Below are 15,336 nucleotides of genomic sequence, written 5' to 3' on the forward strand. Positions count from 1 at the left end.
CATACGCTTATTGAAGTAAGTTTGAAATAAATACTACTTTCCAAAGAAAGGGACCTTCTGATTTCGAAGTATTTGGAAGGTTTCAGACTTATTTTCAACCAAATCATTTGTTATTTAGATTTTCAGATTTCTAGAGACTAACAACCTTTCCTACAGAAAATGGTCCGATGTCACAACCGAATTGGATGGTAGTTTTTCTCTGCAATTTGTTTTTTTAATCTCCGTCCAGTTTTAGACTATAAACATAACCGTATTAGTATTACATATCCACTGACTTCCTAGACTTTATTTGTATACCCTCCAGCATAGTATGGTAATTCCATGTGTAACGCCTCGAAATATACATTTTTGACCCCACATAGTATATACATTCTTAATCAGCATAAAATTCTTTGTCGATTTAGCGATGTCCATCCGTCTGTGCAAGGTCTGCGTTTTCGTATAGCCCTCATATAACGGTACCTCCCGATATTCGGTATTTTGATTTTATCGACATTATAACCGATTTTTTTTTTAAGTTTTGCATTTGAATATTTTAATGGCTTATGACAAAAGTTGCCTATGCAGGTCCACGTCGTCGTATAGACCCTAATATAACAGCTACATTCGGTATTTTTAAGACTTACAGATTTTTCCCTCTGATCTTCCCAATTTGGCATGAATAATAAACTTTTCCCATCCCAAAAAATCTCGAGAATAATATTGTCACGAGACAAAGTTTTGTCTAGGTCGATTCCTTAAATTTTGGCCCAAGAAATTATGGTTAATGGTTACGGTCTTTTTTATTTTCGATCTTTTGCTACATATTGGTGAGTGCTTACGGCTCCACAATGCTAAATTTTGATAAAATTACATATATATGTGCTGCCGGCATAACATAAACTTGTCCTCGAAACCAACTTTTACTGCTTTTAATTATTTTTCACCTATCGTCACTTATATTTAATACCCTCTACTGCGACTCAAGCAATGACCCATCACCGGTATATCCTAATCATATGATGGGGTTACATTTGGGTTAAGAACATATTGCCATATACCAACTAAAATCCATGAAGTATTTGACTTCAAATGTGTAGCGTCGTGTTTCCACTTCTAATGCCTAAAAAGAAAATAATGAAAAAAAAGAAGAATAATAGAATTTCGGCAAAACATAATTTATCATTGGCGAAGAGAAACAATGTCTACCAACTAATAGACAAACTCACAAAAATACTCCCACCAATGGCAGGGGATACAATTGTGACTTTGGCTTTTTGGCAAGTTTCTCTTCATACATACACATGTATACGTACATGTATGTATGGTGTGTGTAAATGAATGAACGAACGGTTGGTTGGGTAGAGACGTGATGAAGTTGCATCGCCATCTTTTGGAATTCATCTAAATACGTGTATTTGTATTCACTATGCCGAACGTTAAGATGAAAAATTGCGTATTTGCCAAGGCTGTTGTTTGTTTCTTTTTCTATTAAGAGAAAATGTGTTAACAACTCATTCTTCACACTAGGGCATCTTGTTTTTAGAGCGTGTGAGTGTCAAAGTCGATAAGTCACACATTGGGAGCGGCGATAATACATTCTGCCGAAATGTGAAGGTTAGATGGAAAATTATTATTTTTTGACGTATTTCATTGGTTATAAATGTAAACTGAAGGTAGTAAATGGTTGAGATGGGGCTGTAAAGCGCTCCGGTTTTTGTTAGAATCGAGTACCCGATATAGTCCACATTTATTTCATGGTAAAATTTAAATTAATTAAATTAATAAACAAATAACAGGAGGGAAAAAGAAAACATTTTATAATCAATAAATCTCATAACATTTTATTTCAATTTCCGGTTTTCTTCGTACTTAGCATATCCCAATCAGACAACATTAGCTTCCACTAAAAATTTTAGAATTAGCGTCTACTTCATCTGCTAACTCTTCCACAATGACCAACATTTTATATAATCATAACTCGGATAAAATGCTAAAATAATGTCATAGTCTACACATGATGAAAAACCGACAAAACATCCTATCTTGAAATTTGTCAAAATTAATAAACGTACAAATCCACATACTTTTAAGAATAACTTATTTTCTTAAGAATCTCTGTCCTCATTTAAAAATAGAGGTTTTCATTTCAGTGCTTATCTTTATCAATAACTACATAATAATATTACAATTTATATCCCCGCCACAACACATTTGAACTATTGTTCATATGACTTCAAAAGAGGCATTGTGTGTCAAAGGTTTGCCATAAATTATTGTTCGTTTGCTTTATGTTGCAATCAACCAAAAATTGTCTTTGGAATTTGTTGAAATTGCGGGAACACTTCGTTAAATTATATCTATTATTGTAAAGGGAATTGAAAATGTATTCTTATGAATTTTATTCACGGGACGAAAAAGAATGCTTGTAAAGGGTGTTTTTCTAAGAGCTTGTTTATTTGAAATTTAATTCAGTAAGGAAAAGTCAAAAGTGGGATGGGCCGACTATATGATACCCTACACCACATATTTAGCAGAGCTCCCGTAATTAAAGAATTTATTTTTTATATTTATTATTATTATTATTATAATAATAATAATTTTATTATTATTATTATTATTATTATTATTATTATTATTATTATTATTATTATTATTATTATTATTATTATTATTATTATTATTATTATTATTATTGTTATTGTTATTAATATTATTATTATTATTATTATTATTATTATTATTGTTATTATTATTATTATTATTATTATTATTATTGTTATTGTTATTAATATTATTATTATTATTATTATTATTATTATTATTATTATTATTATTATTATTATTGTTATTATTATATGGGCTGATATTAGCCATTATTTCCACACTTAAATCGGATTAAGGATATATATGGGACCTATATCCAAATTTGAACCGATCTTGAAAAAAATTGCCAGAGGTATTTCAGGGCTGTATCTGATAACTGGGGCCAAATATCATTGTTGTCAAATGCATATTACGAATTTGAGGGATTTAAACACCAAATCGAATGAAACATATATATGGGAGCTATAGCTATATCTGAACAGATTTTCACCAAATTTAATGATCTTGCTTCTAGACTGAATATGCCAAAATTCAGGTCATTTTGATTTATATTGGCTATTTGGTGCACAATTAACCCGAAATCGGTTAAGGATATATATGGGAGCTATATTCAAATCTGAACCAATCTTGACAAAATTCGATACACTTATTTCAGAGCTGCATTTCATATCTGGTACCAATAATCATTGTTCTTGAATGCATATTACGCTTGTGAAGGACTTTAAACCTCAAATCGGATAAGTTGTTCAACCAGAAGATATATGTGACTCGTGTAACAAGTACGCTTCACATAACAAATGGAAGTTTTTATGAGGAATTTGTGAGAATTAAATCATACCAACTATGATTACAGTTATAATTTAAAGTCCAAAGGAACTAATATATGAGTGGAATATCCTCCTCTGAATTCAATACGGGCTTATATTAACCATTTGGTCCGCAATGAACTGGAAATCGGATAAAGATATATGTGTGGGAGCTACATCCAAATCTGAACTGATCTCGACGATCGGAGGCATTTCTGAGCTGTATTTGATATATTTCCCCAAATATCCTTGTTACAGAGTACATATTACGGCTGCGGAAAACAGAAAAAACAAATCGGATGAACAACAATGACTTGTGCAAAATTTCATCTAGATCGGGCAATAAATGAGTACTTTGTTTATAAAAATGCATAGACAGACGGACGGATGGACATGCATAAATCGACTCAGAATGTGATTCTACCCGGATTATCAAGAGATGCTATGGGTCTATCTCGTTTGGTTTTGCCTATTGCAAACAAATGCGCAAAGACATAATACCCTTTCCATCTTGTGATGTAGGGTATAAAAATGTTACAGAACATCTTATCAAGCGTTATATATGTGACAATTATATGTATGCATGTGAAATGCACTGCACTGATAAATCTAAAGGACTCCGCTGGTTCTGTTTGGATTGTAGAGATTTAGAGATAAACCTAAAGAAAAAAATTAATTCTGTATCTCAATTTTTCGAAAGAATTAAAAAAATGGTTAATAACTTTAAATTTTAAGATGTTTCTTCTAAAAGGAAAAAGTCCGCTAGCGTGGTTAGTAATCTTAGTTGCAACTAACTTAGGCCCTGATAACTTAATCAGTTTAAATTCTTTTACAGAGGGTGTTTACACCCTTCAGAGAATTATATTCAATGTAGTACTGATTAACATCCTAATGTTTCTGCATCGAATATGGGGAGGTTTCCTATACTTGGATAGTATAGGAAAATCAGGACCTATGTCCACAATTTTCTGACAGCGGAAAAATTCCATCAAAATATTTCTAGCATTACTCGGGCCAGATGGATGATGGGTAATAATATCCTAAATTGGAAACTATTCTATTGAAAATTTTGGCTAAAATCATCCAAATACAGAATATCGGAGCTATACCTATATATGAACTTATATCTACAATCCGCCAGAAAAATAAATACAGTTTCATTGCAAATCTGAATTTAGAATTCGTACTCGGCACATTCCTCCTTGTTTAAGAGTTAATATATTAACATTGAATTAGGAAACTTTAGTTACAGTATGATTGTATGCATATAGTATATCCGTACATATTTTATAGCTTGTAACCAATAACAGCAAACCGTTAATCTATGTACCTCTCGTAAATTTCCCGCATCCTCTTATTTTCTTGAAACCCCATTCAATTTAGCGCTTCACAGCGTTCCTGCTCAAAGTCGTCGACGGATGATCGTTGTATGAAAAATATAACAAAAGCAAATATTTTGGTTGGCATTTTTGGTAGGTTGCCGTTATTATGACTGCTCTATTGCAGCAAAAATAACAGCGTTGTATTATGCCATGTGACAAACTGTTTTAATACATTTCAACCGAGAGGACAGACATATCTACATATAAGAATATAAATATACCCCATCACACAAATATACATACGTACACAATTCTCATTCTCTCAATCTCTTGTCTATGCAAATATTTACGTCTGGCCCTGTCACTTAACCAGGGTCATATTCGGGAAATGCATGTGTAATAACATGGCCAAAAACCCACAACGTACATACATACATACTGACTGATATACACTCACATTTATACAATAAATCTACCAAATAAACATTGTCGGATAGGAGTTCATGCATGTAGTTATGTGACTGAGTGTATGTCGGATGGCTGATATAAATGTTTACTCCTCACGTCCACATCCTTCCACTACCACTGTGAGGACCATAAAAACGCATAAATTATTTTATTATTTAACTTTGAAAATATATTAAAATGAAATGTTTTCAGAAAATCGTTATCATCGTCTTTGGTTAACAAATAGTAGACAAACGTTCATTCAAACTCTAACCATAGTCTTTGCTGCATTAGGGCTTTCATGGAATCGTACGTGCGGAAGTAGTTTGGAGTCTGTGCTATTATCAGACGTTGAAAACCAAAAATGAAAACGGAGAGTGCTCTTTCCAAAATACCCATGAAATTTACAATATATATTATTTTCTACTTCCCAATTTCGGAAGTTTAATCTTGTTGCAAGTTAAAGTTCTTTGAATTTGTTTAAATTCAATATTCTTATACATAAATAGAGAGTATCAGATCAACAAAATTAAAAATCAAATGAGGGGTTTATTATACATTAAAATTCCCTTATCATACAGTTACATGGCTTTATCTTTCGGTTGGTTCAATTTTGAAGTACATAATATTTTAAAAGCGTTTGGGACAAAGTAGACAACAATGAGCTAGGCTAAATTCATTTTTCATCCCAAAATGACTCATTTTTTGTTCCTTTGAAAGAAGAAATTATCAACTTTATTCATTCAAAATTCCTGTTTTTTTATTTTTACAAATCAATTTTAAATCTCATTTAATAAAAAAATCGTTCGTTAAATTGTCAAAATTTTTAACATAACGATGCTACATTTCTCAAAGCCCTTAGGGAAAAGAAAGGTAAAAGAATGATAAACCTGTATTTAGAAGTTTTTGGTCCTGCAGTTAATCTTTTTTCATTCCATATGAATAGATCAGTCTCGTCCATGTTGCTGAGGTGAATACCTCCTTCAAGGATTATTTATTTAAGGTTTTCCGAACATTTTTGGCTGCATCGTGGTCTATGCTTGCAAACTCTCCAACGACTTTTATGTTGTGCGTCAATGAGTGTGATCACACTTAGTATCACACATAATAGTAGAGTTGTGTCAACATAGTTCATAGTTCAGTGTACCAATTCCCAAACGTATGAGTGATATCACATATTTCATGTCACTCATACTGAGGGGTTTCGATAGAACAAGTTTGTAACAACTCTACTTAGTAGAAATTCAATCAAACTTAACCAGCTGGTCAAAACTAAAAATAAATAAAATAAAAATGAATAAATAAATGAATATTTGATTTATACAGCGTAAAAAATGCTCTAAACAAGCTCTTGTTGAAGTGTGAATTGCGAAATAAAAAAGGATGTTTTTGTTTAGCTATTACCCTTTTTGGCTAAACTAGCCTCACACAGGTTTACTTTCTTATTTCAATGTTAAATTTCTTCAGTTCGGTCTATAATTTAACCATGAATCGTCTTACAATCGAACAACGCTTGCAATTCATTAAACTATATTGTCATACTTCGTGTTCTGTTAAGAAAGGTTATCGGGTTCTTCTTGTATTCAACGACATTTTTTTACGTTTGAGACAGTTTAAATATATAAGGGCTGTTGAGAACAAATATAACAAATCAGATGAAAAATATATATAGGGTGAGATGAAAAAACTTCAACCAACTTCAGACTGCTGTCATTTCTAAGCCACTCGTCCGACAGCTGTTAAAATTATTTCAGTGACAGCTTATTATATTGTTTACAAGCGTACAAAAGCATTTTGGTGAGAATTTTCCAGAAACAAAATTCTTCGTGATGGAATTTAAGTGTGATAGTGTGTTTTCTATATATTTGACTGGAAAACCACAAGTGGCTATCGTTAGAGCATTCCAGCATTTAAATGTGAAAAAAAAAACTTTTGAAAACGTTGAGAAGAAATGGTTCGAAAAGTAAAGAAGAGACTTGATCGAAGCCCTCGTCGCAGTGACCGAAAAATGGCTCGTGAGCTGAACATATCGCAAATATTGAAAAAATGAGCTTGAGAAATGAGCCATTGAAATTCCAAAAAGTGTGCAAAAACTTACACCGCAGTTGAAAGTAAAAAAGACTCAAAAGAGCTAAAGAGTTGCTTCGCTAGGCCGAACGTGGTGAACTGCCGAGTTTGGTTTTCTCCGATGAGAAATCATTCGTTGTCCAGTAGTTTGTAAAAAAAAAAACAAAATTATCGTGTTTACTTGCCAAAGAGGTCAGATGAAAATATGCACCTTCGGTTGGCCACCAGAATTCAAGCATGGTGATGATGTGGGCCGCCAAACATCCGTTGGTCGCTCTCCGCTTGTATTAATCGACCGTGGCATTAGAATAATTGCCGAATATTATCGCGAAAATATTCTGGAGGGTGCGCACAATGGCCACCAAAATCTCTGAATACCAATCCGTTGGACTACTGTGTCTGGAGTATTTTGGAAACAAGGTTGGCACTAAAAAATACCAAAGTTTCGATCACCTCACGCAAGCGCTTAGCCGGGAATGGACCAAAATACCGCAGAGCAACATTAGGGTTGCGTATGACGGCTTCATTGGCCGTTTGGAGGCCATAATTCATGCCAAAGGTGACCAATGTCAACGAGTTTTATGTTGTGCATCAGAGAGATGCAACATGTAGTTAAGCATGGTAGTAGAGCTGTGTCTATTTAGTTCATAGTTCAGTGCACCAATTCCTTAACGTATGAGTGATTTCACATATTTCATATCACTGATACTCAGGGATTTCCTAAAAACGGTAGTTCGTTCGATACAACTAGCATGTAATAACTGTACTTAGTAGAAATTCAATCAAACTTAACCAGCTGGTAAACAATAATATTTGATTTATACAGCGTAAAAAATGTTCTAAACAAGCTGGTGCTGTTTAACTGTGAATTATGAAATAAAAAAGTATTTTTTAGCTACTTTTTGACAAAACTGGTTTAAAAATTCCACACACGTTTAGTGTTTTGTTTAACTGTTACATTTCTCCAATTCGGTCTATAATTTAACCATGAATCGTATGACAATCGAACAACATATCGTATTGTCAAAATGCTTTCTCTATTAAGAAAGTTCATCGTTCGATTCTTGTGTTCAGCGGCAAAGTTCATTTTTGGGTAGGTAATTTGTCGATATGGAGCGATCCAGGAAAATGCATCCAGAAAATGTCACAATTTGTTGAGGTTTATGATGGCATTATTGGTCCGTACTTCATCAAAGATGAGGCAAATGATAACGTCATTGTGACAAGCCATTTCATGCATTTTTAGAAAAATTTTCCTATAGCTCTTAAAGGATCACCCTATTTTTGACTTATGACAAGGCGAAGATCAAAAGAAACCAGTAAAGAATGTTTTAAAGATGGCGGGCTTTTGTATCTTTCGATTTAAAATGTATATTTTGAGGTGTTATAAATCAAATTACAAACTTAGTATACCCTCCATACTATGGTGGAGGGTATAAAAGAAACAAAACACCATGTCATGAAGATACAGTCTCCAAATTTGAAATACGTAACGGAATTTGGAACAAAAATAAGTTTGCCAAAATATAATGTAATCGGTTCAGATTTGGATATAGCTCCCATATATATTTTCGACCGATTTCGTTCATTTGATGCCTCAAACACAATATGAATGTTCGATTCCAATGAAATTTGGAATGTGTGACGGGATTTAATCCGAAAATAAATTTGTCAAATTATATTGAAATCGGTTCAGATTTCGATATAGCTCCCATATATATTTTCGGCCGATTTCAAGCATTTGATGCACCAAACACGCTATGTATCCCCAATTTCAATGAAATTTGAAACGTGTGATAGATTTTACCTAAAAAATTGATTTCCCAAATTATATTGAAATCGGTTCAGATTTGGATATAGCTCTCATATATATTTTCGACCGATTTCATGTATTTTATGCAACATACACGATATGTATGTTCGATTCCAAAGAAATTTGGAATATGTAAGGGGATTTTGATTAGAAAATAAATTAGTCAAATTATATTAAAATCGGTTCAGTTTTTGATATTACTCCCATATATATTTTCCTACAATTTCACATATTTAATGCACAAAACACGATACGTATTTCCGATTCCAATGAAATTCGGCATGAGTGGCTAAGTTTGGTACAAAAATAAATTTGACAAATTATATTCAAATACGCTCAGAATATGTGAAATCGGCTGAGTATATATATATATACATATATATACTCAGCCGATTTCACATATTTGATGCACACAAAGCGAGAGAGACAAAATCTGGCACCTGAAAAAATTGCCAAATTATATTGAAATCAGTTGAGGTTTGGATATAGCTAACATATATATTTCGGCCGATTTCATACATGTTATGCACCAAACATGATATATATACCGATACCAATGAAATTCAGAATGTGTTGCGGAATTTGGTTACAATAATAAATGTGAAAAAATTAATTGGAAATTAAGATTTGGATATAGCTCCCTTATATATTCTCGGCCGATTTCACATATTTGACGCACCAATTTCAATGAAATATGAAAGGTGTGGCGGAGTTTGGTGTAAAAGTAGTTTTTTTAAAATTTATTTAAATCGGATCAGATTGGGATATGATTTTAAAAAAAAACCATTGACCCACAACGCCTTAGGCTAACACCAAAAAACAACACAACAATTGATTTGAAATACGCTTATTACGGAGAAGTATGTTGCTATCTCGAATTCATAATTGCAATAGAAATGCCACTCAACTTCAAAAGATTGCACGCTTGGTATTTGCTATGAAATAAATAAATCCGAAGGACAAACCCTTCGTGTATGTATGTCATGTTACTGCTTTTCTAATGCTTTTGGTTATTTACGCATTAAAGTGGTGCAATAATTTTTTTTTAATTTTTAAATTTGTTTTTTTTTTTTAACCAACATATATTCGTAAATAAAATTTTGAATGCATATAAAATCAAAAGGGGTAGCGAAGCGCACCGGGTTCAGCTAGTAATTATATATAAGAACTTTGACAAGACTTAAATCGGTGAAAAATGCTCAAAAAATCCACGTAGGAATGAAAAACTGTGCATGAATATGTCTGAAAGACTATTTGCGCTCAATTTATATGACATCAAAAACAAGCACTATGGGTCGTACATACAGTTTGATATTTGATAATCTGCTTCATGATGCACCAGAATAAAAAACAAGTTTCTTATATAAAATACATTCATATAAGTCAAAAATTGACAATTTTTAATCAGTTTCTTATATTCGTGTTGCACTGTATTTGATTAATCAGAAATGGATTTACATATCTCTAATTAGGAGGAGGAGGTGTTAATTACTGTTGTAATGTACTGAAAATGACCAGAAGTATTGAAGCATTTGTGTTATTAGAACTATCTACAAATCATCATGATTTTGTATTTCTGGAAAATAACTTTTATGAAGTTTGAAATTATCCATACATTCCCATTAAATCTACCTCTATAAACACTCCTAGTGAGGGTGGATGTTGAAATTATTAATAACCCATATCATGGACATATGCTACTACAGTTTCGTTTTGTTAAAATATCTCAATCATAAAACTATGAAATAATATTCACTCGCATTAAATAATATTCTCTTTGTGTTTCTTATCTCTTGCAGCGCTTCAAAGACAACGACATCGAAGTCAAGCGAAAGGACGGTATCATACTTTTGCGTGAATTGGCAGCAGAGGTGAAAAATTTCATGGACTTTAAACGCAATGCAGTGATGGTAAGTGGAGCGGCGAATATGCCATACCATGGTGGGACGGGGCGGTGGTGAACAAGGCTTTAATGTACTAGAAATTAGTATTCATCGTTCATTCATCCATCCATTCATTCCCCCGACTGAGTCGACGAGTTCATGGATAGATACATTGACTTGTCGCACAATTTCCAAATAGAGAGCGAGAAAGAAAAACAACAAATTATTAAAATTCTGAAACAGGAAACTCTGAACAGTGAACAGGCAAAGGGGATGCATGAACGGACGGATGAGCAGAATGATGAAAATGAATGCAAAGTAATATGCAAAAGTTTGTCTTGAATGGCCCTGAGCTAAATGAAATTAAAATGAAATTGAAATCAATAAAATATAAAATGTAACAAAATTTTAATACGGAACAGAGAAAAAAGGTGCCCACAAGCGATATTCACGCTAAAGCATTAAAACACTACAAGAAGACCAGGGTGCGTGGCAGTGGGAGTGAAAGTGGCATCAGCCGATTTTATATCGAAAGTAGGTGGGGAGGGAGGTGGCGTTGTTTGACCGAATAGGGGTGGTTTAGTAGATTTTATGGTGAGACTTTCTGTTTTGCTATGGCTTGCGAATATGTGTATACAATCGGATTAAATAATCTGACCCAATGACAGCCAAGGTTGTGGGCATTTGCAAAAAAGTAGGGGGAACGGAAAAATTACACCGATGGCTTGGTTTATGTTTAAAAGCCCTGTTTTTACAGCGAATAAATTGTTTTAATGATATGAGAGTTAAATAAGGCCATAGTCCATTTTATACTATACTATGGAGATTAGAATTATAATCGACCTTTGTATAGATATGGTATCACCTGATTTTTTTAAGGTTACAACTTCTAACTGACATTGCTTTGACATATCGTTTTCTCCGTCAGTGGAACGTTTTCTCAAAAAATGCTAGATTTAAGTCTAATATGTAGACCATATATTAGTGTCCAATACAAAAAAAATAATTACAGGTAAAATTCTTTAGATTAGGAAAGTAGAGTTAAAAATAATAAACACATGTCAAAAGAAGAAATACTCTACTAAATATTTTATTATAAATATGAAAATAAACATAGATATATATTGTTTTTTTTTAATAGTTTTGGGGAAAATTAATTTTAAGTTATTATATTAGAAGGGAAAACTATATGTTTACTTTTTTACTGCTTTAACTTTTCCATTCATAGTTAAAATCTTCCTTAATACTTCAGTTTTCGTGGATAGTGTCAAAGGAAGAAATACTCTAGAGATTCGAATACGTAATAATTTCATTATCCACTGGGTTGAGGACAATTCCAAGTTTAATTGATATTACTTAGTTTGTAGATATATGGGACCTATAGCTATATCTTAACCGATTTTCACCAAGTTTGATACACTTTCTTCCAGGCTGAATTCGTTATAATGTAACAACATTTATTTAATTCGAATTTATTTTAACGTTTTGGTGAACAATAAACTGGAAATCGAGTGAAGATATATAGTGGGTGCTATATCCAAATCTGAACCGATCCCAAAGGCAAATGTATTTCTGAGCTGTATTTGATATATTTCACCCAATATCGTTATTATGGAGTGCATGTTACGGCTGTGGAAAAGAAATGTAACAAGATGAAGATTTTATATGTGGACTATAGCTATATCTGAACCGATGTCCACACAATTTCCACACAATTTGACACAATTTTTCTATGCTCAATTTGGTCATATGTGCCAAATTCCATCATATTTGGACTAATATAACACGTTTGGTGCAGCAAATCTGGCCAAGATATATATGGTAGCTGTATCTAAATTTTGACCGATTATTTCCAATTTAAAACAGAGTTCGCTCTTGGACAAAACGAATGTTCTGTGCAAAGTTTCATCTTGATCGGACAATTAATGCAACCTGTACTTTGTTTATAAAAATACATGGACTGACGGACGGATATGCATAAATCGGACATCAGATTCTATGCACATCATCAAAAGGAAGTATGTGTCTAACTCGCTTCCTTCTCTATGTTACAAACAAATGCACAAATACATAATACCCTGGCCACAGTGTGGTTTAGGGTATAAATATGTTTGTAAACAACGAAATTTTAGCATGTAAGGTGTATGCGTTACTTCTGTCGTTAGGAACATATAATCCAAATTGCAAACAAAATACATTAAAATTGCAAAAATCATCAAAATATCGAATAACGGGAGGATATATACTATAGAAAAAGTTGACCTATACAAAAATTGTTCTGATGCAGATCTAGAAAACTTTACGATACCGAATTTTACGTAATATTATTAGAGGCAATACGAAAACTTGGACATGTATAGACAATATTCTGCCAAAGGAGTTAGAACCCATTTTAAACTCCAAATGTCGAACTTTAAACTCATCCGTTAGAAGTTGTGGATAAAATATAAAAATCAAAATACACAATACGAGGAGGTACAATTCTATGTGGGCTATACAAAGGCGTTCAATGATATAGACAAAATAAAGCTCTATTCAATGTCTTAGCTCTCTGCCACATGCCATTTCTACGTGATTACAAAAGACGTATGACAGACGTGGATAAATCAACTTAGAATTTCACGCTGACCGAGAATATATATTTCTTATTGAGTCGAAAATGATTATTTCGATGAGTTACAAACGGATTCATAAACATAATGTGTATGGCGGAGGGCAAAAAAATTTAGTGTGGTAAAATTTATTCGAAGATCAACTATAGTGTACTAAATACGGAACGATTACTTTTTATAACCTCCACCATAGTATGGAGGGTTTATTCAGTTTGTCATTCCGTTTGTAACACATCGAAATATACATTTTGGTATAGCCCCCATATAATAGCGCCTCCCTATATTGATGATTTTACCTAAATAATTCACCGATAATTTTTCAAGTTTCGCATTTAAATATTGTAATGACTTATGACAAAAGTTGCCTATGCAGGTCCACGTTGTCGTTTGGACCCCAATATGACGGCTATATTTGGTATTTTTAAGATTTTAACAGAATTTTTTACGGATTTTATTTTTTTGAAAATTGCAAAATTCGCCCCAAATGGTTGAGGGTATTTTTTACTTGTTTAACTTATTTTTTTTACTTAAGTTTTGTAAGTACTTTATTAATGGTATGATATGACCATGTTAATATAAGGGGTTAGTACTTACTTACTCTTCGGTAATGTGAGTTTATGATTTGTTATATAATTTTAAATTTTACAAGAATATTTGTTTTCTTAAGTAAATCTTAGTGTATCCGCAAAAAAAAAAAACTTTGACATATTCTTTTTTCTCTTTTTTGCTTATGTTTTTGTTTAAAGCATTACTATAGACTTTCTGGTGGTGTTTTATGTCCCATTTAATACCAATCGAAGTGGACGACAACACATACCCAACTAAACTAATACCATTTGTTATAAAATGTCTTTAGTATCTGATGGATTTTGCAGATACTCATTACGAGCCTGATTTCCCAATTCAAAATATAATCTTTCAAACAACCGAACTCCCCCCTCAAACTGACATAAAATCAGGCGTGAGGAGTACCAATTTCATTCAAATTTACTGCTGAACAATCATTTCAATGACCGTGGCATTTTTTCGCATCACCTTTTGCTAGTGTCTGTGATAAAAGCCAACACAACTAATAAATGTGAAATCATAAAAATACATAAAATCGTAGAGAATGAATTTGAGTTAAAAAGGAACCTGGACGATAGATTATAACATAAGTGGTGTGTGACCTTACACTGTCTTCCTCCCAAAAAAAATGGCCAGCCCTTGGAATGTGGCCATAAAATAACCTTAAACAATAGTTTAATACATAAATATTTTATGGGATTTTAGTATACTTATTTTTTGCCGAATCGTAAATTTATATTATACATGCATATGTATTTTATGCGTGGCATATTTATCGTTTCCACCTAAAAATGCCTATTATTTTATAGCTTTAATAGGCAGTTTGAACTTTTCCTTTGAAGGAACAGAATTTTATTCTTTAAAAGTAAGACACAAGTTCAATTTTTGTGACATGGAGATCAATAAATGGAATGTGGGATATTATTTGATTATTGAAAGCCCTTAGTGGTTATATTAAAAGCGCAGAACCAATATTCGAGTTTTCGTTGAATAGTTCATTTTATGGAGCCCTAAAATGATATATCTATAAAATCCTTAGTTGACATTTCATTGCTTCAGTTTAGTATTGTTCAGAGGAGTTGACCTACACTAAAAATATAAAGTTATAAGTAAATTAATCAGATTTCTTAGATGGGTAAAAAGTCGTGGAATAGTTATAGGTATAAAGGATATGCCATTCGATTTATAACACCTGCAAATATTTCTGGAAAAAATCAAGTTTGAGTTGTATAT

At 32.5% G+C, this 15,336-nt stretch overlaps 1 protein-coding gene across 2 annotated transcripts in view; it reads left to right on the forward strand.

Moving 5' to 3' along the window:
* LOC101893182 (voltage-dependent calcium channel subunit alpha-2/delta-3) overlaps positions 1-15,336 on the forward strand; it is a 151,376-nt gene that overhangs the window by 88,113 nt on the left and 47,927 nt on the right. For both annotated transcript variants that reach the window (XM_020034954.2, XM_020034955.2), the window contains one exon: positions 10,841-10,951. In XM_020034954.2, coding sequence (XP_019890513.1) covers positions 10,841-10,951 — 111 coding nt within the window. The remainder of the gene's footprint in view (positions 1-10,840; positions 10,952-15,336) is intronic.

The sequence above is a fragment of the Musca domestica genome, unplaced genomic scaffold (genome assembly GCF_030504385.1).
Source record: "Musca domestica strain aabys unplaced genomic scaffold, Musca_domestica.polishedcontigs.V.1.1 7, whole genome shotgun sequence".
NCBI classification, from domain to species: Eukaryota; Metazoa; Arthropoda; class Insecta; order Diptera; family Muscidae; genus Musca; species Musca domestica.